The 23375-nt window shown below is 35.8% G+C and overlaps 4 protein-coding genes across 9 annotated transcripts; all 4 read right to left on the bottom strand.

Moving 5' to 3' along the window:
• Positions 1–367: 367 nt before the first annotated feature.
• On the bottom strand, positions 368–6659 carry mydgf (myeloid-derived growth factor). The gene is made up of 6 exons (XM_058761761.1): positions 6389–6659; positions 2483–2533; positions 1979–2040; positions 1713–1794; positions 1052–1124; positions 368–878 (listed from the first exon to the last, which is right to left on the bottom strand). The coding sequence occupies exons 1-6, from the start codon at positions 6536–6538 to the stop codon at positions 799–801; spliced, it is 498 nt and encodes a 165-aa protein (XP_058617744.1). The 5' UTR covers positions 6539–6659; the 3' UTR covers positions 368–798.
• Positions 6660–7632: 973 nt separating this feature from the next.
• loxl5a (lysyl oxidase-like 5a) lies at positions 7633–10881 on the bottom strand. 3 transcript variants are annotated; one of them, XM_058759732.1, is made up of 7 exons: positions 10008–10817; positions 9377–9485; positions 9155–9292; positions 8511–8667; positions 8320–8415; positions 8122–8237; positions 7633–8044 (listed from the first exon to the last, which is right to left on the bottom strand). In XM_058759732.1, the coding sequence occupies exons 1-7, from the start codon at positions 10675–10677 to the stop codon at positions 8038–8040; spliced, it is 1293 nt and encodes a 430-aa protein (XP_058615715.1). In that variant the 5' UTR covers positions 10678–10817; the 3' UTR covers positions 7633–8037. The 3 variants fall into 3 exon arrangements, with proteins under 3 accessions (XP_058615715.1, XP_058615716.1, XP_058615714.1); XM_058759733.1 differs by lacking the exon at positions 10008–10817 and having other exon boundaries at positions 9151–9287; positions 9377–9465; XM_058759731.1 differs by lacking the exon at positions 7633–8044 and having other exon boundaries at positions 8118–8237; positions 10008–10881.
• Positions 10882–12122: 1241 nt separating this feature from the next.
• On the bottom strand, positions 12123–15178 carry mibp (muscle-specific beta 1 integrin binding protein). 2 transcript variants are annotated; one of them, XM_058759739.1, is made up of 8 exons: positions 15018–15178; positions 14175–14265; positions 13605–13653; positions 13240–13414; positions 12853–12924; positions 12672–12775; positions 12500–12585; positions 12123–12408 (listed from the first exon to the last, which is right to left on the bottom strand). In XM_058759739.1, the coding sequence occupies exons 1-7, from the start codon at positions 15041–15043 to the stop codon at positions 12500–12502; spliced, it is 603 nt and encodes a 200-aa protein (XP_058615722.1). In that variant the 5' UTR covers positions 15044–15178; the 3' UTR covers positions 12123–12408. The 2 variants fall into 2 exon arrangements, with proteins under 2 accessions (XP_058615722.1, XP_058615723.1); XM_058759740.1 differs by lacking the exon at positions 13605–13653 and having other exon boundaries at positions 15018–15066.
• Positions 15179–16609: 1431 nt separating this feature from the next.
• atcaya (ATCAY kinesin light chain interacting caytaxin a) lies at positions 16610–23122 on the bottom strand. 3 transcript variants are annotated; one of them, XM_058759736.1, is made up of 13 exons: positions 22644–23122; positions 22414–22522; positions 21532–21625; positions 20153–20211; positions 19829–20065; positions 18672–18848; positions 18483–18585; positions 18225–18356; positions 18063–18149; positions 17692–17790; positions 17568–17603; positions 17386–17451; positions 16610–17311 (listed from the first exon to the last, which is right to left on the bottom strand). In XM_058759736.1, exons 3-13 carry the CDS (start codon positions 21606–21608, stop codon positions 17281–17283), a joined length of 1104 nt encoding a protein of 367 aa, XP_058615719.1. In that variant the 5' UTR covers positions 21609–21625; positions 22414–22522; positions 22644–23122; the 3' UTR covers positions 16610–17280. The 3 variants fall into 3 exon arrangements, with proteins under 3 accessions (XP_058615719.1, XP_058615721.1, XP_058615720.1); XM_058759738.1 differs by having other exon boundaries at positions 21567–21625; positions 22644–23116; XM_058759737.1 differs by lacking the exons at positions 21532–21625; positions 22414–22522; positions 22644–23122 and adding an exon at positions 20894–21225.
• Positions 23123–23375: the final 253 nt, after the last annotated feature.

The following is a 23375-nucleotide window of genomic DNA, read 5'->3' on the forward strand; positions in this document are numbered from 1 at the left end:
ATCTGCACATAGAAGGATTCTGCAGATTTTTTTCAAACATATTTTAGTGTAACTGAAGTTCATGCGGCAGAATTATACAGATTTTGCCCCCTTAAAATGTCTGCAGATTTTGATATTACAGTACTTAGAAACAGATAATGCACATTCACTTTATGAAAAATATTAATACAAGAAGTCATTTCAATTGGCAAAATGAGAAACCAAAAGGTTCTGATAACAGATTTATTAAAAATTCCAGTACATCAGCTATCAGAATAATGCACAATTTTCTGTCTTTTCCTCCACCACAGAAATAATCAAAGGATTCTGACATGCCCCAAAGATTTAGCGGAAATTCTCTACGAGTGTGCCATTACACCAGCTTAAGAAAGTAAGTATGAGCATGAATGCGCTCGTGATAATCAGATTTGCAGGTATGAAGTCAAAGTCAGGCTGAAACCCTAAACCGATAAATTCTGCCAGGAATAGAAATCAATCTACTGCTCTGAACTTAATTTGAAGAAGCCTTCATATCACCTCACAAATATGAATAATTGTGCATGTACATTTTTTTTGTACATGTCTGGTAGTAGACTTTTCATCCACCAATCAGTCCAGTTCTTGGCCACTGGTGTAATGCTGCCTCTAGAGGAAATCTCTGTAGTATTTTCTATCACGGAAAGTTCTTTATTTCATAGCTTCCCGTGGTTTGATTTCCTTTGCTTGACTTATAACAGTGAGCAGTTAAGTGGCAGAGTGTCCATAGCTGTCAAATAAATGTCCTCGAGTGATGGGACAATCCTCTTTCGGGTCGGCCAATCAGAGTTCATCGTGGTGTGTCCGACCAATGACAGTGAGCTTGGAAAGCTCAGAATGGAATTTCCCTTCTCTGTGGGTCACTGAATGACAGAATAAAGATGTGCTTGATTAGAAACATTTATAAACAGTATTGCCAGTAATTGCCAAGTTTGACTTTTCTAAACCTGGAAAACACCATTTTAAATTTCTTTGTTATTTCCAGGTTTCACACAGCTGTGTCAGCCTTGTTGGAAGTAAGAATATGCAGACTCACCTGAAGACTCTGACACAATGTACTCTTCTTCCTTCAAAGCGACATCCCTCTGTCCACCCACGGCCATCTGGGACTGAGAAGAAGAGAAAGAGAGAGAATGAGTGACAAGACATTAACAGAGAAGCCTAGAGGAGTGGGCTGAATAACAAAGAGATCCTCACTAAGAAAACAAAAAGAGACATGGAGTCTATGGAGCGCTCGTTTCAAGCACGCTTTTGAACCTTTCTTATTTACACAGGGGACAAGGCCACCAGGACGTCACCGTCATCTCGCTACTGAGAATTTCAATTTAATCTGAAGATAAAGATGTTTTCACAAAGTCTTGATATGCAACACCTGTACAAAAAGGGCTGACTGCTTTTGATCTGAGAGCGACGAGCGTTAGGAATCTGAATTAAGGTTTGATCTGCGGCAAATGTCAATGTCACGACTAAGGATAAATTTTAAACAAGATCTTCAAAAACCCGTGCCAATTCTTTGTATGTGCAAAGCACACAAATAAAAAGTTGTCAACTGAATGTTCTTGGGCGATGAAATGCGCCAACGCATTAAAAGCTAATTTCTTCATATTGAATCATATATTCTACGGATTGCTGAATGTTTCACTCAGTTGATGTGGTGTCAGGTCATGAAGAATAGCTGAAGTTAATGCGATACTTACATATGCGGTGGCATATTCAATCTTGGCTCCTTTTATCTCGGCTTTGAACTGGGTGAAAAACAAGTAAGACTTCCCTTGGGGCCTATCGTGAAAAAATGACAGAAAAATCAATATTGTCCCCTCTTTCATCTCAAATTACATGACAATGTTTGAAAACACAGAAAACCAAGATTAGACTTGCTTGTACTACTGAGTAAACCTCATTTTTGGTATTGCATATTGAGCACAGCCACCAAAAACCAATGCAACAGTGTTTTGAATGTTACCTCCACACTGAACAGGAAAACATCTGGTCATCGTCACTTAGTCCAACGCTCATTTGCCATTGCTAGAAGAAATTAAAGCACAAAGGGTTCACATTTAAGTCTGAAATGGCGCAATTCAGTGAAATCAGGACATTTTACAACAGCGCATAATTGCTACAATTTCCGGGTCGTTAGTGCCAGAGTGACAAATGTCTTGATGTCATAACAATAGTTGGCATTGTCTGAAAATGCTTACAGAATTTTAGGAGGGTCGAACAGCAATGTTTAATTTCCTCATATTATCTTTGAAAATATAATAAACTTCTCAGCACATAGGATCGAAAGTAATGACGAACAAAGTAATCTAATAACGAAGCAATAATATAAAGTGCTACAAAATAAAATCAGCAAATAAAATAAGTTTTGCACTGACTTTATATTTTGTGAACTGTATATTACTTACATTTATCTCCAACACACTTATATAACCAACACTGTTAATAAATAACAGAAAATATGTCTTACCTCATTGGTTCCTCCTTGACACGCATATGTAAAGGTGCATTTATACTTTTTCTAAAACGAAACCAAGAAACAGATCACTGTAAATAGATAAAACAGGTTGAAAAAGCCAAGCTTCCACCTACGAGATATGCAAATTTCCCAGACTAAACTGAACTTTTGAAGATGGCTCTGCATTGAAAGGATGTTGACCCTTACAAAAATAACCATGGTAACGATAGTTCCTGTCAAAAGACCTACAGTTATTAACACTACAATAAAAATAAAAATGTTTTTGATGTGGTACGCATGAAAACTGATGAACACTGAATCACACCTGAATATGAGATTTGATTTGAGAGCCAAGACACTTTAGGTGTTCCTCACATAAAGAAATCGAATGGCTTCATAAGACTTAGTGTATAGATAGCACACGTACATCTGCAAGATGTCTGTTAAAGATCGCTTGACCTGTGGCCTGTAGCACAAAGCCGGTTTCAGTTTTTACCCAGGTAAGTTCGAGTTTAGTTTGAGCAAGCTCTGAGTTTTTGGGCTCAAGAAGATGGGTTGGTTTCAAGCGGGTTTTCAAACTCTGAGTTGACAGGATATTTATATCTGGGTTTGTGAGCCCAATGATCCTGATCTAAACCAGGTTGGATTTGTCTGGTTTTGTCAACTCTAAACCTACTCTGAAAATAAGAGATGTTCATCTCCCTTCCTGCTACAGGCCACTGGAAAGAAGAATGTGTACAAACATCTGACAGACATCTGTAAGATACATACATCTATGGTAAACGTACCTATTAAGCTCACCAAAATCTACATTGAGACATTTTTAGTGCACAAGATATTGGTTTCAGTACAAAAAGTTATGTTAAAATAAAATATTAATCTCTCACATAAAAAGATTCAACTTTATTTGAAATGACAAAAGCATTTCAATTAAGATATACAAAATTAAATTCAAAAAGTCTGGCTGTGCTTAATGGATACATTTTTGTTCCCATTAAGCTCACATCATGTTTTATTACAAATTCTTGTTTATTTTAAGAATAATTGTAAAAATATTTTTTTTTTTTGAAGGTACAAAGTCAAACCCAAAATCACTAAAATCAAGCAACGAGGCATTCAAAATTGTCCACAGATTTACAGTCTGGAGAAGTTGATGCTAGTTGCCAAAGATCAGAACCAGTCTGCAGATTTGAATCGACTGATTCCATAGAAAATTGATTAGCTTAACTGAGAGTGACAACCATCAGTTAATATTTAAAGACTGTTAATGAAGTATTTACAGACATTCAATGTGAAGTGCTTAAAGAGAGCACACTGAGCTTAATTGGAGCAGCAACAATTTTTAATACATTTCATGTAATATTTATTCAAATGACAGGATTTTTGCTAAATAAATAGTCTAGTTCATGTATTAAGTTCATACATATTTTAATATGAACAACTATTATTACATCACACTGAAGCTGTGTGATTTTCATAGTAATGTACCCTTTAAGCTCACCTTAAAATAATATGAAATCTTTAAAAAATTACAGCACTGTAAAACCACAGACCAGCAATAAACTGTCAATTTATAATATTATGGATGTAAAAGTACAAGCCAGTAATGCCTGTGAAGTAATATGTTAGCGTAGCACACAATCTTTTTCAGCTAGTCAGCTAACTGTGTTCTGTAGCATCTGCGCTGTGTTGCTAAAACTATGTTTTGGATCTAATGTAATTATTTCCCTCATCCAAGTTCCAGGTTATAATATGCAAAAGTCTGAACATTAATCTCTGAATTTTACATTAAGTAGTGAAACTTACCCAAAATAAAGGCTTAAACTTTAAAAAAAACGCACATTTAAGGGGCTCCTCTTTTGGTGAAAGTTTTTAAACCGCTTTCAAAATGGCCGCCAGACAGTGTGAACACATGGAGACTCGTATCTCAGCGTGCAATGATCTGATTGACTTGAAATTATAGGAGGTATATAGTAACAAACATATCAATTGGTTAAGACATCAAGTAGGATATTTTTTTTTTCTTTTTATAATCTGATCTCAAAAATGGAAGTGTGCTTAATAGGTACGTTTACCCTATATCATAAACATCTTAAAGACATCTAATAAATGTCTTTTTGACATCTGAAAAATGTCCTATATTTGTATCTGAGCAACAGTGATGGGAATAACAGCGTTATAAATAAACGGCGTTACTAACGACGTTATTTTTTTCAGTAACGAGTAATCAAACGAATTACTGTTTCCCCCGTTACAACGCCGTTACCGTTACTGACAATAAAATGCAGCGTTACTGTAATTTATTATCATTTTATTTCTCAGTTCATCTGAATGGATTCGCAGTGTAGGCTACCTGTATTTGACGTACGGTAAACTCTAGTGTGAAGGCACACGGCTCGCCGTCGCATTGTCTCACACACACAAAGAAAGATACAGAGCGAGAGAGTCTTACATAACATGCAGAATTGACGCGACATGTAAACAATATTTTTTGTTGTATTTTCCTGTCAAAATAACGGAGTTCCTTTGGAATTCTTCAGCTTTAAGAACTGCCGGGTTCTCTGGTAGTGGGCGGAACTAATGCGCAAACGACAATCTCATTGGCTGGCGCTCACCTATTATCGTCCCTGTTTTGATTTCAGCAAATCAATTTGAGCAAACGCACACAACGTGATTAATATTCATGAACCCAGCAGCTCATTAATCCTTAGTGCGTTTTATATTTTTATTAGTAGCAGAATTCGTAGTAATTTTGTTATTTTATCATTAGCCTATTATTTTTAGCCCCTTTTTTTATAGAAACACTAAATGACAAACAATATCTTAAGCACCACCACCAGTCCTAAGTTCAGTCAACATGACAAATATGCATTCATACATGGTTATTCTAATTACTAAAGTTATATCATCATATAATGCTAAATTATCATAATATCATATTACAATGCTTGACTGACTGACTGATGCTAAGTGTCAGATATTAATATTATTATGGTGAGTAAACTAAAAAACTTACAAGCAAATGGCGATTCTATTGCCAAGGTGTCCATAGAGGGTTGATAATATTTATAATAATCTATTGAATATCTCTCACATTGTCCCACAGAAACATTAAAATAGTGTAGATTAGTGTACAATGTTTTATAATAATAATTTATTCTATTTAGTGTCCACTTCATTCATTTAACATATTTAATATCGGGGGCATCCACATTATTTGACATATTTGAACTTTAAAAAAAAAAAAAGATAATAAATGCAATGGTTACTTTCCCTGGTAATTAGTTACTTTTATAATGATGTAACTCAGTTACAATTTGTGAGAAGTAACTAGTAACTAATTACTTTTTTAAAGTAAGGTGCCCAACAGCAACCACCCTAAAAATACGTCTTGCAAAAGTCAAATAGACGTCTACATGATGTATGTGTGCAATCAGGGCATTTAGCCACGGTCAAGTAATATGGACTACTTTATGATGACTTTCTTATCATAAGAAATAACACAGGTGAGTAAATCATGTTTTAGTTTTTGACTAAACTTAACTATTCCTTTAAAATGTAAACTTGTGTCGCTAGGGGCGCAGTGAACGTCGTCGATCACCAACTGTCCAATGAGAAGATGACGGGTGGATTTCCTTTCAACGCGTCGCGGTTTTTCAAACACATTCATTACTATACGAGTTTAATATAAACGTATTTTGGTACAGTAATGCATTAATATATTTTAAAACGTAGAAATGACTGAAAACAAGAACTGAAATTGACTGTGTAAACACGAAATCGAGTCCATGCAAATCATTCAGTGGAAATACAGCAACTCGTTTACCTTTCGATTCACAAAAACATGGTTTAATATTTTTTTTTATAAAAGTGTTATCAAATATTTCGTTTTTAAAATATCAAAAGGGGTTTACTCACAAGTTTAGCAGAGAAAGTCTGCACAACTCCTCCAGGTTTGACATCGAAGTCGAGCGTTTTAGTCCTGTCAGCAAAAGCGCGGGCCGCGCACAACACGACCAGTAGCAGCAGAAGCTTTACGCATGAGCTTATGTGATCATTACATGCCATGATGCTTCATGGATTAGAGAGCTATGTTGATGTTGTGAATGAAAAGATGCCAGCACTGTTCCTGTATGTTCTTCATAGGATGGGAAAGTTCTGTGGCTCGAGGTGTTGAGCATCTAGTGGACTGGAGTAGAATAACAACTCCTTTCTACAACTTGCAGTGGCCCGAAAAAGTATTTGGACACTAAAGGTCATGCACATTCAAATTTATGAAAATTTTTGAATATAGTTTTAATGACATGGCTTTTTGAATATACAAAAATAGCATTATTACTGTACATTCAAATAGAAGTTTAAATAATATTTGAATGTGCATGAACGTAAGCCTTGCCCTTACGAAAATTAACCATGGTTTTATTATAGTAAAAGTATTTTTATTTTATTTTTTAGTGTAAAATAAAAAAATAATGATTTTGTATTTTACAATACTATGGTTAAACTATGGTTAGTGTAGCAAAACCATGGTTAATCCATAGAGACCATAGTTTCAAACCATGGTTATTTTTCATTAGAGTAATGATGTTATTTTACTTAAGGATCCCACTGTTCATCAGAAATGTTTTTCACTTCTCCAAGCATCATTCATCATCAGCATGTCAGTTTTTTTCCTGAGACTACCTCTTCAATGAGTGCCTTGTTTATGATTTACAGTAGCCCCCTTGTGGATTTTTTTTACATTTCAATTAACACATATTAATCAAATTTCCCAGCCACTCAGGTTGTGGCACATTTCAAAATGTCCAATAGAATTCTTCTCCATAGTCAACAGTGACAGGGTTTCCTTCTGAATTCAGCTCTCACATGAATGTTTCCCTGTCCATGACAGCTCAGGAGTTTCTCTTTCTCGTGTTATTTTAAATGTTCAAGCAGAAGGGAACGTTTCCGGAGACTTTGTTGCACTCGCAGCATGTTTGGAGATCTTTCTGTGACTCTGACGTCTGGCTGTGTTGATTTTAAACCATAGACCCATTTTTAAATGAGCCTTGACCACAATTACTTCAGAAGATTATGAATATATGACCCAGTGGTTAAAACAAAATAAACTAGTAGTAAAACATATTTATGACTAAATGAATGGACCATAAAAATCTGGGTAAGCTCTCAACTTTATTTACATGTTTTAATGCTGTTCGCCTTTGTGAAACACTAGATATTCTATTAATCAGTTTTTGAAGAAATTATTTATAAATTATTTACTTGAGTTTTACTAAAACTTTAGCACCAAAGTTTGCACCAAATTACAGCGTTAAAAATAAATAGATGTAATTGAATACTTTCTTAAATTATAAAAGGTTAATAAACATTCACTGTATAGCTTTATTAGCATTTATTAAACATTTAGCTTTACTGAATATGTCACAGTCACTTTACTAAAATATTGTCTGAACATAAAATTAAGTAAAAAATAAGTCAAGTTAATCTATCCATAACAATGTGGTTTTTCTGAATAACGTGCTTGGATGATTTCAGCTCAGCACCACTGGAGGTTTGAACGGAGTGGATCAGTATCTGTGAAATAAATAAACATCATTAAAGTGTTTGCAGTGATAAAGAAACTTCTGATTCAACGCATTCTTAAAACTCACCCTGTGATTCTGCAGTTATTTGCTTGAACATACGACCCTGTGTATCTGATGTCACATCTAACAACGTTATTGGAGAAATCAGACTCTTGCACCTGGAAACCTGGGTTCACGGTTACCTGTCAATGGGTCACATCGTTTAAAAACATGTTTCTAACTTTTGGTACAGCTAAATAATGCCTTGACTAATTTATAACTCACTTTTAAAATATAATCTCCAGGAGAAACATCTGTAATATCAATCCACTGACAGTCAATGTTGGCATGGTAGGTGTCATAGCAGCCTGGGCCCAATCCCTGCTCCACAAAAAACAATATTTCCAAACCGGCTAATAAATGGCTCAACTGTATAAAAATAAGACATTTCACACAAGTAACTTTACTTTCTTAACCTGTATGTGAGCTGTGCAAGCATATCTTCTCCTCACACCTGGATCACAGCTGGTGTCCTCCAGACAGAAACTGGCTTTATGTCCCTCAGCCACCTTTCTGCCCGTGGAGGCATCCAGGAGGTCATAATTGCTGAAGGCATCCATGCTGTGATAATGTCTTTAGGATAAAAGCAAAGTAGTACAACAAAATAATCACTTATTTAATAAATTCATAGAAGAGTGCTTTTTAACTACACAAAGTTGCTGTTAGCAGTTCTGTTCTCAGCAATGCAAATATTAAATTCCTAAGGAATATATATATATATATATATATATATATATATATAAAGGTGCAAAGAACAAATATGTAAATAACATAAAACCCATTCACAACAATGAAATCATATCACTGCCCTAGTTCAAGTTTACATCACAACTTATAATGACACAGAGGAACGATTTTTTTGCAGCTGATGAATGATTGAAACATTGACAGCCAGTCAGTATACACTTGACTTTAAAGAGTGCGAGCATTTAAAGCGGTGTGAACTGGCCTTAACACTAAAGAATAAGATGATATCTTCACCCTTTCTTCCATCTTTCTTTAGAAACAAGGTGAATGCTGATGTGTGAATGTTGTAGAATATAAATTGCCAGAAACCTACTGATGGCAGCTGTGCCATTCCCACTGATGATGTGGTTTCACAGGGAGAAAATCTGCTGTGCCTTGATTTTTGACCCGCTGAGGAAATCTGAGAAGCACTCTGTAATCAAGGTCTCTCACTCTCGAGTTGTACGCTGAACTTGAGGAAAAAGGCAAATATTCCATTTAAAATGGTTCAAAGGTTTTAATTCTCTACTGCTTTTGTAGTTTGGTTGCAAAGTACCTGGAGAGGCAGTTCTCTTCCGCAGCGCATCTTAATGTGTACATCTGAACTCTCTGGATATAAGATGCTACTTGGATATAGTATGGATCAGGTATGAGATCAGGCAGACCTGGAAAATATTTTTAGAACTTAATAATTAACATTTAAATTGACTGGAAATTAAGGATAATTTCCTTTAAGTGCTCAGAGCCGAATATAATTGTATATGTATTTAAGGTGTCTGAACAATATGCAGATGTTTACAAATCTATTAATTTATTTAACCAGGCTCTTAAAACCGTAAAATAAATAAATAAATAAAGTTTGCCTGAGGTAACATGAGGCAACTGAGGCAACAGCAACATCTCGATCATTTTTCGTCGGGATTTGACACTAGAAACCATGACGGTAATGTCATTTATCGCTTTATTATAAATCTACATCACAAATACAGTGCACAAACCGTTTATGCGTAGAAATGTAAACTGATATTTGGCCAACAGTGGGCGCCAAAATTCAATGTGTGTTACGGGAGATTAATTTGTTCGCGCCGATAAAAGGTCCTATGAAACTTACTTTAAAGACGGCCGAACGCCATTTAAGTCGTTGTATAATTTGCACATTGCATAAAAAGTTACAAATGTTGTCTTACCGTTATGAAAATACCTTGTACCATGGCCCGTTTCTGTCTGAGGAGATCTGCCACTTCCATACGGGAGCAGATTATAAGAGTTTCTGTTGTTTACTTGAGGATTAGTTGGTTCATCACCAATCATACTGTCACCTCCTCTTTCCTCAGCCTGGAAGGGAGGCTGTATTACTGTATTTCTGTTGTTAACAGTAGCTGAAGGTGCAGCTAAATTGGTTCTTGTTAAAAGTTTTGATTTATTAGCAGTTTTACTCCCAGTCAAAGTGGAAAGTTTAGGTTGAGGAAGCGGATTCTCCTCAGAATGAATAGCGGATGGTTTTCCAGTAGCTGCAGTGGGTGATGTTCGTTTTGGCACTGGTGTGCTGGTAACTAAATTATGGCGTCTGGATGCTCTTGAGCTCCCTGAGGCTTCCAGTGTAGTTGTGCCAGTTGGTGCAGTCCCATATTGCATGGACTGGGGCACTTCATCTGAAGAAAGTGCAGTTCTTTTTGTATGCAAAGGCAACTGGTTATTATTTCCAATGTGAGATGCATAACCAGATATAATGTAGGGTCTTGCATCCATACCAAGACTGTGCTCTGGCACAGAGTTTGAATGCACCACATGCCCAACTGTGTGAATCTTAGTATTGGCAAAACGTCCCATGAAAATCCTGCTCGAGAATGTTGGCATATGCCTCGTCAGTAAAAACCTTGCATTCCGTTTTCCAGAAACAGGTGTGTGATACTGAGAACCGGTGCTCAGTAAACTGTAAACCTGTCCGTTAGTTTCCCACTTAACCTTGTGTCTCCAGGGTCCATGGTGCTGTGCGGTGCTCAAACAAACCAGGATGCACAGGTGTATGGAAAAGACGAGAATAAATGAATATTTTGTCATTTTAAATGATTAATATATTTGTAATTTTGAGCAGGATGCAAGAGAAAGTGCAGCGCTTTGTGCTCCCAAAAGCTTTTAAATAAGCCCAGGTACAGAAGAAGGCGGTACATTGTGAGGCGTTTCTTTCTTTCTTTTTCCATTTCTTCCACCTGGTCGTTTCACAGGGACCCTGTTTACAAAAATGATGTGGTGCCACCTTAATAATAAAGGCATAGTTAGTTGACAAAAAAAAAATTCCCATGGTCTATTTGTTTTCTAACCTTTCTTGATTGCAGATCATTGCGTATGATTGGTATCACTGCTAGAGGAAGTTAAATGTAATGTTTGAGTTATTTTATTTAATTGCATAAGGGTTTATTACTGGCATATTGTTAACAATATAGTTACCTCTTTATCAATAAAACACATTAAATAATGTGAGCATCTCAGTCATGCTATTGTCACAAGAAAATCGGACCTACGAAATGTTCCATTCCAATCTCCCAATGACGACAATTGCTCCAAATAGTGATGAATGTCTTCACTTTCCCCTTCCACTTATTTCATTGCACAAATATTTGAAGTGAATGTGTAGGCATTTGTCATATGAGAAAGGGACACTATTTAAAAGCACATAGGCACATTCAACACAGAGTTTAAAACATGAGCTCAAGGTTTATTCAGGAAAATGTCTAGACAATGTTTGTTTTCATGCAGGTTGAACATCAGCCATAGGCCTTATTGCACACAGTAATAAATAGTAGAGCTGAGCTGGAATTTGTGTTGGAGCGGAAAGGGTAATTATTTGATCATGGAGATTGCTGTATGCATTTAAAAGGTTATGTTTTTGTAAAAATAATCTATGGGTCAAATGCAAGCTAATTTGGGAAAAAAAAAAAAAAAAAAAACCCAGGAATGTTATTTGTCAGATTATTTTTCATTTTAAGACCATTAGGACAATTTTAGAAGGGGAAAACGGTGAACGTTAGTTAATGGTCTTGTTGAAAATTAGCTCTTATCTTATACATATTTATAGTATTTTATAGCTTTAATCTTAACTCTAAAATTCAAGTTAAAAAAAAAAAACTCATACTGGACATGGCAAAGTACACAAAGAACTTAAAGTATTACTTTAAAATCATAAGCATTTAATTTTATGATAAAACTTAGCATTTTCAGACAAAAAAAAAACTATACAGTAATGACAAAACTCGATCATTATTGGTGTGAAATGCAAAGTGCGATGCAAAGACTGACAGATGTAAAGTCAAAGCATAATGTTTATTGGTACACAAGTACAAACAAATTTCAGAAGTTAATTTCTGTGGTAAACAGACTATTTCCAGAATGAAGAAGTCACAAAGGAGTGCTTTAAAAGAATGGCAAAAACAATAAAAACATGGTCCTCAAATTAATGCAAGAGTTTTTCCACAAGTATTTAAGTTACATTCAAGTCAAACCATTTACAAAATGACATGTGAAAAAAGGCCACATGTAAAATTCCCCATTTACAATTTTGTACAGATAATTGGCGGCAACCTCCTCCTGCTGAAAGACGAAACAACCAAAACAAGTTACTTTATTATGGCACATAAATACAGTTAATTGTTCCAACAACCATCTGGATTGGCTTTCTTACCTATAAACGATTCAGGAGTGTGTTGTGGATGTCTTCGTGAACCTGGTTGTAGATTTCATCTTTCGTTTTCAAGCCGTCCAAGTATTCTGTTGAAGTAGACGTGACAAAATTAATATTTATCCAAAATATGGTTTTGAATCAAAAACAAGAGTCTGAAGAACGTATACCGTACCAATCGGTAAACAGTTCTCCATGTTATTTCTGTGTTTCAGGTACATGGGCCACACGTGACCGTCAAAGAGCCCAGGAGGGTCGGGGACGGTGTATTGCCTTGTACTGAAATAGTGAAAATGTATTTTAGCTGCTCAAAATTAGAACATATTCATAAGTTTTTGATTGCAGTTTTAACACACCTTCTCCTTAACTTGCACTCCTCGTACGGGATGGTTATGTAATACGATTTGTCAAAGAATTCCAGCAAAGGCCTGTTTGGAGGAAATTAAAAAAAAAAAAAAAAAGATAAAAAGGTCATAACCTTAAAAAGAACAGTCTCGCAAGTCATTTACTGATTGGGGCACTTCTACATAGCCGGCTCAGAAATCAGCACATGCAGCTCCACGTGCCCACCAATAGCTCAGCGCGTCTCCTTATCTACACTAATGCAGAGCGTCACATGACTGGCATGTATGCCCCAATGTTCCCTTCGTACATATGCAATGAGCACATGTTACCTAACATTCCCAGAATCTAATCTTTGCCATTCATGCAGTTCAGGCCACCGAAAATTAAATGTCGCTCACTTGTAGTTGTACAGCAGAAATCCTTCTACAATGAGTATGTGCACTTGGCTCTCTAGGTCATCCATTTCCGTGGCTGGGGTCACTGGCACGCCGTGAGAACGGGCGAATTTAATTGGGTTTTCAATCCAGCCTTTGACGGTGTTCACCATGGCCTCCATATCCAAAGCTGTGATCACTACAAAAGCAGAAAAAAAGATTTTAGCAGAAGATTGAAATTTGAAAATGGAAGTTGAAATTTAATTTCAGCTATAGCAAAGCCACACAGAGAGAATGTAAATGGGTTGGGAGGGATTGCAAAATCTTTGTTACGGGAGGGCGATGCGTAGAATGAGGAGTTATTACTCTCCTACTGTTTATAGTCTTACCATCCCACTGTTTAAAGCCATCCTCTCCGACTGCTATCTGATCCGGAGGCTGAAATAACAGTGACCAGTAAAACACTGCAGCAAATGCCATCGTCTACATCTGCCGTCAAGTATATTTGAGCCAGACTGCTGATCTAGAATCAGGTCTCAGCCATCATAACCTGATGAATACAACTCGACAGATGGGAGGAAACTGATCTTGGATCAGCACTTCTGAGTTCTTACATTACTATATTACCGTCTTATCACAGACTTGTACAAGGAGCAAAGTTAAAGTTTTATCAAATAAAATAGAGAAAGAGCAAATGGAAAGAGTCATTAGATCTTTATCTTAAAGTTACTTCTTATTGAATCCATGCAAGTACTACAACAGGCAAGAACAAAAAGCTACAATTAAAATACATAAATAAAAATCCTAATCTATTGTTGAATTTCTAATTCAAACATAAGTAGGGGGGAAATTACACCTAAAGTTTTTTTTTTTTTAAATCTAAAAGGAATCGTGTTGTAAAGCCAACACCAAAATAACTAGAAATATTACATAAAAATACTACATTTAGCTACACCCACCTTGAAGAAGTCATCCTGGTGAACCACACAGCAGTTTGGTAAGGCTTTTATTAACCTGTTCGTCAGGGTGGTTTTACCACCATTAGTCACACTATAAAAAAAAAAGGAAGGTTAAAGTGATAAAACAGAGTTGAAATGACTCAAATCAGAAAGATTAAACGTATTTTTCGTGTAATCTTTTGTTTAATTGTTTATTTGAAAAGATTATTCAAGCAAAAATGGCGGGATGGTCCTCAGTTTCTCAGCTGGCTTATGACTGACAACAAACGGACCCAGGTTTACACTGTTGTTAGTTAAATCCAGGTGCTCAATACAACAACGTCCTAAATTTACATGTATAAAAAAAACCTTTATAATAATCTACAATGAAAATATAACACACACTTTAGACGTCTTTAAAAAAAAGTTTAATATTCCGTCCTTTGTATTAAAGTCATGGTGGCCAGGCAGCACAAACACACTACAATCACAAATAACATTAAACATGTCCCCTCAACAAGAAAAACGAATTAAGAAGCGGTTATTTTACTTAATACACAATAAAAACATAAGATTAATACATGACTAGATATATTGAGGCGCGAATGTCCGTTAAAAACATTTAGAAATTTCGGCGCGCTCACAGTTTTAAATCTCCCGCTCAAACCTCAACGTGGTTTCAAAAGCTCGCGATTCTTTTAAAATACAAATCCAACACGTCATAAGTGAGAATAATAAATCATGCAATAAATTACTACATGTACAATATATCTTCATTAAAAAAAGAAATTAATAAAAGCCACATGGCTCGACTGTAACCATTACAACTAGTTGTTCACAATATTACTATAAAAAGCCACTTACCCCCCTATTCCAATGATGTACTTCATTGTATCCGACCTGGTTGAGGTTTTACAATTTAGACGCCGCAAAACGCCTACAATAAAAACGTACGATTAAAAACTTCCGCTTAAAGCTAAACTTGCAGTCTTATCTCCGTAGACACTAATGCGTTGTGAGAAGAACACAGTTGCACGTGGGCATATAAGCAAAGTTATACGTCACAGAAAAGGCGTGGCTTACGTGCTAGGTAGCCAATCGCGGCTCACTCAGGGGAGAACATGCTCTAACTCTGAATCAATCTAAGTTCCCACGAATGGAAGATAAAATAGATTAGTACAATTAGTACAAATAAACAAAAAGAGACATTAAATATTGGTGTAGTGAGTTAGTTCTCTTATTAACTATAGCCATTCTTTGAAACATATTAAAATTGTACTCACTAAAAGAAACAAACTAAAAAACTAAAAGAACATTTCCTGTAATATCAGCTGACAAGGCCAGAGACAATTAGACATTTAGAGTGTTTTTTTTATAGATATCCTCAATAGACCCTTAAAATATTTAGGTGAGGGGTCAGAATAATCCTGTGGGATACTTGCAAGGCAACACGTTCCTCAAAGTCTCATGGGGGCAAAATCACATGCATTGTGGTTTGGTAGATGTGCACTTGTACCATGTGGATATCTTGGACACTTTTATAGTTTGAAATATTTAATTCACAATGTCTTCAAAGCGTGTAGGTGCCTTTCAGTGGTAATCAAAATTAAATATTCATATACATTTTAATTTTGTTGAGAGCTACAAAATCCAGGTGTACGTGCTTATGGTCAAAGCGTAGTGAGGGTCATTCTTTATTTAGGTCAAATAGAGTGTGACTGGTCACTCCGTCGTAAAAACTGCTGATATAACAGTCACATACAGGAATAGTCTGTCACATCATGGAAATACGAATATAACTCTTTCTTGTGACTAGATGAAAGACATCTACGCAACTCTTCCTTGAACTCTGGTGGCTGACTTGTTTGATAGGATATGTTGAGAGGTAAAACCCCACTATTTTTGAATTTAAGAAAGAAATGTTTTTAGTCTGTGTTTACTCTGTGTTTTTTGTAGTTACAAAATGTAGTCTGTTATTTATCCCAAATTTCATTACATTACACATTTTAGGTAATATAATAAGACAACTTTCTGATTACTTTTAGATAACTTTTGATTAACTGATTTATCACATTTACATAATCTTCTACCATAAATGTACCATAACAACATGAAATGCATTAAACATTACATTACATCAAGGTTTCCCAAACTGGGTTCATGAAGGAACTGCAGGGAATTAATGAGTTTAATGAAAAGCTAATAATGAATTAAATCATAAAAATGTAGTTAAAATAAATCATTTAAAAATAACAACAATCTAAATCTAAACAATCTAACAAAATCACGTAATCAATAAAAAAAGTTAATGTAGTCTTATTATGAGTATTTTGTAATATAAATGTAATATAATTTAATTACAAGTAGTTAATTTCTGGAATCTGATTACATAATACAGACTACACGCAATCAGTTACTGGATATAAAGATCAAGAAAAGACGAAACCAAATCAAAATTGTAGTCATACATATAGCAGAATGTTTAATTTTGAACCATTTTCATAGCAAACATAAGGCAACATAAAAGTACAGCTAATGTCAAAATGTTTTCAGAGATGACTGGCACTTATTGTTTACAAAAGCTGGTCATTAAACAAGATGGAAGGGGTTAAAACATTCAAAAACATCCAAGAAAGGATTCCAGGCAAACATAATCAGCGAAATGGAAGAAAGTTACATTCAATTTGGGTGCATACACACAGAGAAGCACAGAGATGCTTGGAAATCGACATGCACCAGCGATCCAATCCTGAGAGGACACACCCGTCGATTAAAGGCAAGTCACATGACATTCTCCAGGGTCAGCAAGCAGGGAACAGCCTATTTAAAAAAGCGATAACAGCAAAGAGGCTACAGTGCACAATGGTACAAACTGCTACCAAACAGCGACGTTTCTCTGTGCGTAGTGCCATCTGTTGGTGGATTTCAAAATGCTTTTTTAAAATTGTGCCTTTGAGGACGAAAGCGAGAGCAGCTGGCCTTCTCACTCGCCAACATTCGATTAAAGTTTCCGCTTTGTTGCTGATCTAAGACCAGGTTTGAGATGTCTGATATGTGTATTAATATATAATTTGGGAATATGACAAATGATCTAAGATCAGCAACAAAAACATTCAAGCTCGTCCTCTCAGAGTCCAGGTTCTTCGATCGCTGTTGTCCTGCAGGCAGAGAGTTGTTTGGTTATTTTATGAATCAGTCATGGAATAATGATGTGTTTTGTTTGTTTGCTCACCTCTCTGGATTGACGGGCTTCTGTTGTTGTTCTTGATGCTGTTGCTCTTTCTGTTCCTGCTCCATTCTACAAAGAGAAGAGCATTCTGGGTAAACAGCGAGTTCCTGGTCTCCTCTTTCATTTTTTGAAAGCATTATCTAATAGGTGTCAAATTAGCCAGTTTTGAGGAGTTTGATGATTACCTCTCTTTTCTAGCATTTATTCTTTCCTCTTCAAATCTGTTAAAAAGATACATTGATCTTAGAAATTGGTATCAGATTTTAGTTTTGGTTAGCAAAGGGTAAAATATGTTTGAAATCTTCTTACTGTAAGATACACTCTGGGATCTGGATATGATCCATAGGAACAATCTTTTCCAGCTCTTCCAGACTGTGCACATAACGGATCTTATTCATGAACTTCACACTGCAGAGCAAAAAAAAAAAAAAAATAATAATTTATGAGCATGTCTGAACCCTGCATAATGAACTTTGAAAAATTATCCATGCACTTTTCGTTAATTATGAGAATTTATTTCTATTTAGTACAATATTTTGTATTTTTATTTTATGTATTAAGAAAAAATATATAATTATAAGATTAATTTACCAATATTTTAGCTTTTTAATAAGTACTTGATTTTATTTAAACAACTTCAAATCTCATTTCTGTTCAATCGTGCTGAATAATATGTTTACCTGATGAAAGGTTTGGAAATTGCGATGACTGTCCGGATGAACCAGGATGGATGAGTGATGATCAGAGATTTCAGGTTTTTCCTCAGTCTGAGGATGAAGATTGAAGATGTTTATCTCAATTTCTTAAAACCATTTGCATGAAAGCAATCGCTATTTCCATACCTTCTGTCGATCATCTGATAGCACTTCTTGAGCCAGCTAATGCCGGGCATCTTGCTCCGCGGCGTTCCTCCGTTCATGTATATGATCAGGTAATCCTCCGCCACCAGCATCTCCAGACTGCTCACCACATACCTGAGGAACAGGTGTGAAGACAGCGTGAACGTGTGAAGAGAAGCCAAATAAGAAAATCACAGAACAAGAAGGTTGTACAGTCTGGCTTGGCTGTGTTTGCTAAGTTGAATAAGTTAATTTCCTTACAGGAAGAGGTTTTCCATCAGGTAATGGTAATCTGGGCAGCTGCTCTCAGGAAGGTAACACGCCGTGAACACAATGATGGCGTTCAAGCCCTCGCCATAGTAACCTAAAGAACAAAGTAGAAGAAGCGACTTAAGGACACAGCAGAGATTAAATAAACTGCATAAATAATGATTCTGAAGCGTGATGTACCTCCATGCGATATGACGCGCAGATAGGGCCGTATGACCTGCATATCGATCCGATGTTCCTGTTCGCCAATGATCACGGTCCTCCATAATCGGCCGTTGACACCCGTCCCATCCACACCTTCTCCATCAGCGTCGCTGTCAGCAGGGGGCGCTTTGGCCGAGGCGACGGGTGTGTCATCTGAAAGCCATGGATCAATGAGTGGAACATATATCTACATAACTTCTTACCTACCGATCTAACTATCTACTGATTTTTCTATCTACCGACCTATCTTTTCTTCTATCAACCAACTGATCCACCAACCCTACCAATATTTGTATCTATCTACCTACTGATCTAACTAACTGATCTTTCTATATACCAACTGATCTATCTATCTATCTATCTATCTATCTACTGATTTTCCTATCTACCAACCTATATTTTCTTCTATCCACCAACCCTACCAATATTTGTATCTATCTACCTACTGATCTAACTACTAACTGGTCTTTCTATCTATCTATCTATCTATCTATCTATCTATCTATCTATCTATCTATCTAACTACCTACCGAACTATCTAACTACCTAGAGATCTATAACTACTTACCAATCTATACCTACCGATCTATCTACCTACCTGTCTAACTACCAACCGATCTATCTATCTAACTACCTACCAATCTTTTTATTTATCTTCCTACCATTTTAACTACCTACCAATCTATCTAACTACTTACCTACCGAACTATCTAACTACTATTTACCAATCGTTGTATTTTCTGATCTTTCTATCTACTTACCTACCAATCTATCTAACTATGTGTCTAACTACCAATCTTTTTATCTACCTACCTATCTACCTACCTATCTATCTATCTATCTATCTATCTATCTATCCATCCATCCATCCATCCATCCATCCATCCATCCATCCATCCATCCATCCATCCATCTATCTATCTATCTATCTATCTGTCTGTATGTCTACCAGTCTATCTATCTGTCTGTCTGTCTACCAGTCTGTCTGTCTATCAATCTATCTATATATCTATCTATCTACCAAACTGTCTATCAACTGATCTTTCTATCTACCAAACTGTCTATCTACTGATCTTTCTATCTACCTACTTACCGATCTCTTTCCAGAGCCATGAAGAATAGCATATTCTTACCCTCCCACTCCAGGTCGTTGCCGTTGGTAATGAACTCAAGCGAATCCGTCTCATCGGGCGTCTCAATATCATCCACGTTAATATCCAGATCATCAGGTGTATCCAGGAAGTCATCGGAGAGCAAGGACCCTTCGCTCTGGTCCAACGACAAGTTCATATCTGGGGCCACCAGCGTGCGACGCTTCCGGTGAGCTCCGCCCCCTCCAGCTCCACCAATGAGGAGAGAGTTTGGGGGAGCTGAGCCAATAATGATACGATTTGCATTACACAAATGCAAATTACTCATTTAAGAAGAACATTTGTGTATGAAACAAAGTGACTTACAAGTCCTCCCCTCGTTCAGGGCGCAGGAAGAGTCCATGTCACCCTCCGCAGGAAGTGGCCTAGCGAGGACAATTTTTCAATTCACTTAATATTGACACAAATTTTTGTAAGTGCAAATATTGATTAGTGTAAGAAAATAAAGTCCAACGTTTGTGTTCAAAGAAAGTCATACGATTTTGGAACAAAATGAGGGTGTGCAAATGACAAAATTGTAATTTTGGGGTGACTGTTTCTTTAAGACCAGAGCATATTGTGATATGCTAATTAGCGAGTAGGCCCTCGGGGTCGTTGCACACGCAGCTGATAAATAGAGGGGGTTGTTAGAGCTGGTGGGGTTCACAGCTGCTGCTTCTGCGCTAAAAGACTATTTAACTCGCAGCTGTCATTGTTTCCCCATGAAATGCACATTTTAGACGACAACGACAAACCAGAAGCCTTGAGAAAGACAGTTATTAGCATCAACAAAGCAAAACATACTACAGAAGTGCATATTAATACTAAAAGATGCAAATAAATGAATGAATCACAGCCTAAATTTGGCAACATGTTATTTATAACAACAACAGCTTCCCTGTGGAGATTCATCAAATTTCTATTTCTCTCAGTGGGTGTTTGGTATTAAACAATAATGCAGCATTAAAACCCATTTTAATCAACACAAACTTAATAAAATGGATGATTTTAGCATGCTTTAGAAAACAAACAAACCAAAAACGCACAATCAAAGCTGTTCTCGCTTACCTGCTGCGTGAGACGTATACAAGGTTTCTGGCTGCTTGCTGATTGTGCGAGTTCTTACTCTACGCTAGCGTGAAATCTCATGGTCCTAATGCTGTTTAATATTTCAAAAGCATCATGCTGTCGTGTGATGCTGGAGCTGCTCCTCTATGCCTGACCTGCCTCCATTTTCCTGGTGATGCTGCTTGTGTTGTTGGCAGCTCGCTGCGTCACATGACGTGGCTGCTTTCCATTTAAGGAGAGAGCTGCACCTGCTCTGTTCAGCATCTCACTCAGGATTCGCTGAAGAAATTATGCTCTTTTCCTTTTTTAAAGCCTGTATCTATCTGTAAGGCCAGTGTAGCCTTCAAACTTCAAGTTTGTTTTGATGAACCTTCTTTGCTTTATTTTTTGGAATTTCTTACATTCAATTCAGGCTGGAATAATTTACCAATATAAACACTTTAATGCATCAAATGTCCAGTTTCTTAATCATGCATCCCACAAACGCATATGATGTATTTTACACCACAATGTGAACAAATTTTGAAATTTGAGGAAGAAAATGTAGTAAAGTTCAACCATTCAAAACCAGATCATCAATGTCTATGGTGGACACTTATGGATTTTTCAAAAGAATAAAAGAAAAGGTGCATGGTTACCTGGGAAAATCATCATCCAGCCATTCGTCTCTCACCTCTATGATCTCCATCAGAGGACCGAAGTCAACGCTGCCCATGCTGAAGAAACCTGGACCTGAAAAACAAAGTCGAATCCTTCCCTGAAGAGTTTAATCACCAAAAAGTCAGTGCATACCAGAGGAATTTTTAGTGTGCTACGGATTAATGGGAAAAATCATTTTAATCCCTCTTTTAATCGCTGACTGAAGTGGCCTCTGCTTTAATGTGGGGATAATTCCCTTTTGTTCACTTTTGAATTGACTTTTTGAATTACGACTATTTTTTGGCTGAACAGGAAGAAATTTATATAAATATAATAATTTATATTTATATTATTAGTTAATTAAAAGTAAAATTAAACTAAAATACATTTTCATTATTTGAATTAAAAAAAATATTAACTGGAATAAATTTTAATAATAATGTATAAAATAAATATTTATATATTTACATAAAATAATATTCATATAAATAAATTATAATATATAAAAATTGTTATTTTTAGTTCAACTAGTTAACAAAGCATTTTTTATTTTAATTTAGTTTAACTTGATGCACTAAATTGACTAAAGCCAAAATAACAACTGAATAAACATATTGAAAATAAAACAAAAACAGCTAAAAATATAAAAAAATAAGTGACTTTAAAATGAATATAATAAATAAAAAAATTATTCAAAATTATAATAGTACCTCAGTGATACTACAATAAAACTGCTATATTTGGAGCATGGTGGTATGGATTGAAAATACTAATCCACTATTTTTCTTCACAATTCTTTAAAAAACTCGACAAATCTAGCTAAATTCATTCTTTGATAGATGAAAATAATAGCAATACATTATTAAGCCGCTCTTACTCACATAAGGATTGGATTACTCCCGGTGAACTGATTATTTTTCCTCTTCATCCAGAGCCGAACGCAGGTGTTGATGCAGGTGCTCCAGGAGAAACACAAGACTCCTCTGTTCACTGTGAGGGAAAGAAAAAACTACGCTCAGTCTCCAGGTCACAGACAGGCACTTTGAAACTGAATTCAGTCCATCATGTTTCCAGAAGCGTGTATATTCTGATGATTAACTCCAAACATTACCAGTAAGGATGCTTTAGGAATATCAGCAATGCTTTGTCATATTGCTTCTCCTCCTGAATGCTGAATGCTGAATGCTGGTGGTCCAGGCTCAGGATGAATAGAGCATCTGTTATTTAGGCACTTCCACATCCTCTGAGCACTGGAACAACAGAGCCTTTGAAATCCCACTTTAACCCTTTAACCCTCTCAACCCACAGGTGGCGCTAATGTACAAGACATATTAATGTACCAGCTCATTCTGAGTGGATGAGACATTTATTTTGGTTTATTTATGGTTTGGTTGTAAAATATCTGTAACCCACACGGGCAGATTTTATTGTTTATTAACTTGACTGTTATATTATTATATATTTAATTTTCAGTTTGTGTGTGTGTGTATATATATATATACATTTGCAAAGACCGTTTTTAACAATTCTCAAAAATCAAGGTTTTTCATTGTTCATTCCAATTAATCTCAATCAAACTGCAACTGGGTTATTTTGATTAAATTAAAAATAACTAAAAAATACAGCTAACTAACACAATAAAAACATGATAACATAATAAAAGTTTTTGCAAAGAAACTTCTCATATATATATATATATATATACACACACATATATATTTATACATGTATACCTATATATATATATATATATATATATATTGTGGTACATTTGATTTACATTTTGATTTTATATATCTATAAATCATAAAATAATGAAATATATATATATATAAAGTACATA

This window comes from Onychostoma macrolepis, chromosome 22 (genome assembly GCF_012432095.1).
Source record: "Onychostoma macrolepis isolate SWU-2019 chromosome 22, ASM1243209v1, whole genome shotgun sequence".
Taxonomy (NCBI): domain Eukaryota; kingdom Metazoa; phylum Chordata; class Actinopteri; order Cypriniformes; family Cyprinidae; genus Onychostoma; species Onychostoma macrolepis.

Excerpts from the sequence above, each read along its gene's own strand:
- loxl5a (XM_058759731.1), bottom strand. The coding sequence starts at position 10,881 with ATGACAAAATATTCATTTATTCTCGTCTTTTCCATACACCTGTGCATC. Across the intron at positions 8,416-8,510 it reads CTTGCACAGCTCACATACAG|GGATTGGGCCCAGGCTGCTA; the intron begins GTTAAGAAAGTA and ends TTTGTGGAGCAG. Across the intron at positions 8,238-8,319 it reads CTGGAGATTATATTTTAAAA|GTAACCGTGAACCCAGGTTT; the intron begins GTGAGTTATAAA and ends ACCCATTGACAG.
- mibp (XM_058759739.1), bottom strand. The coding sequence starts at position 15,043 with ATGAAGTACATCATTGGAATAGGGGG. Across the intron at positions 12,776-12,852 it reads GAGTGCAAGTTAAGGAGAAG|TACAAGGCAATACACCGTCC; the intron begins GTGTGTTAAAAC and ends TCACTATTTCAG. Across the intron at positions 12,586-12,671 it reads GGAGAACTGTTTACCGATTG|AATACTTGGACGGCTTGAAA; the intron begins GTACGGTATACG and ends CTACTTCAACAG.
- mydgf (XM_058761761.1), bottom strand. The coding sequence starts at position 6,538 with ATGGCATGTAATGATCACATAAGCTCATGCGTAAAGCTTCTGCTGCTA. Across the intron at positions 2,534-6,388 it reads AGACTTTCTCTGCTAAACTT|AAAAAGTATAAATGCACCTT; the intron begins GTGAGTAAACCC and ends GTTTCGTTTTAG. Across the intron at positions 1,795-1,978 it reads TTTTCCTGTTCAGTGTGGAG|GCCCCAAGGGAAGTCTTACT; the intron begins GTAACATTCAAA and ends TTTTCACGATAG.
- atcaya (XM_058759736.1), bottom strand. The coding sequence starts at position 21,608 with ATGGGCAGCGTTGACTTCGGTCCTCTGATGGAGATCATAGAGGTGAGA. Across the intron at positions 18,586-18,671 it reads GCGCGTCATATCGCATGGAG|GTTACTATGGCGAGGGCTTG; the intron begins GTACATCACGCT and ends TTTGTTCTTTAG. Across the intron at positions 18,150-18,224 it reads TATCAGATGATCGACAGAAG|ACTGAGGAAAAACCTGAAAT; the intron begins GTATGGAAATAG and ends CTTCATCCTCAG.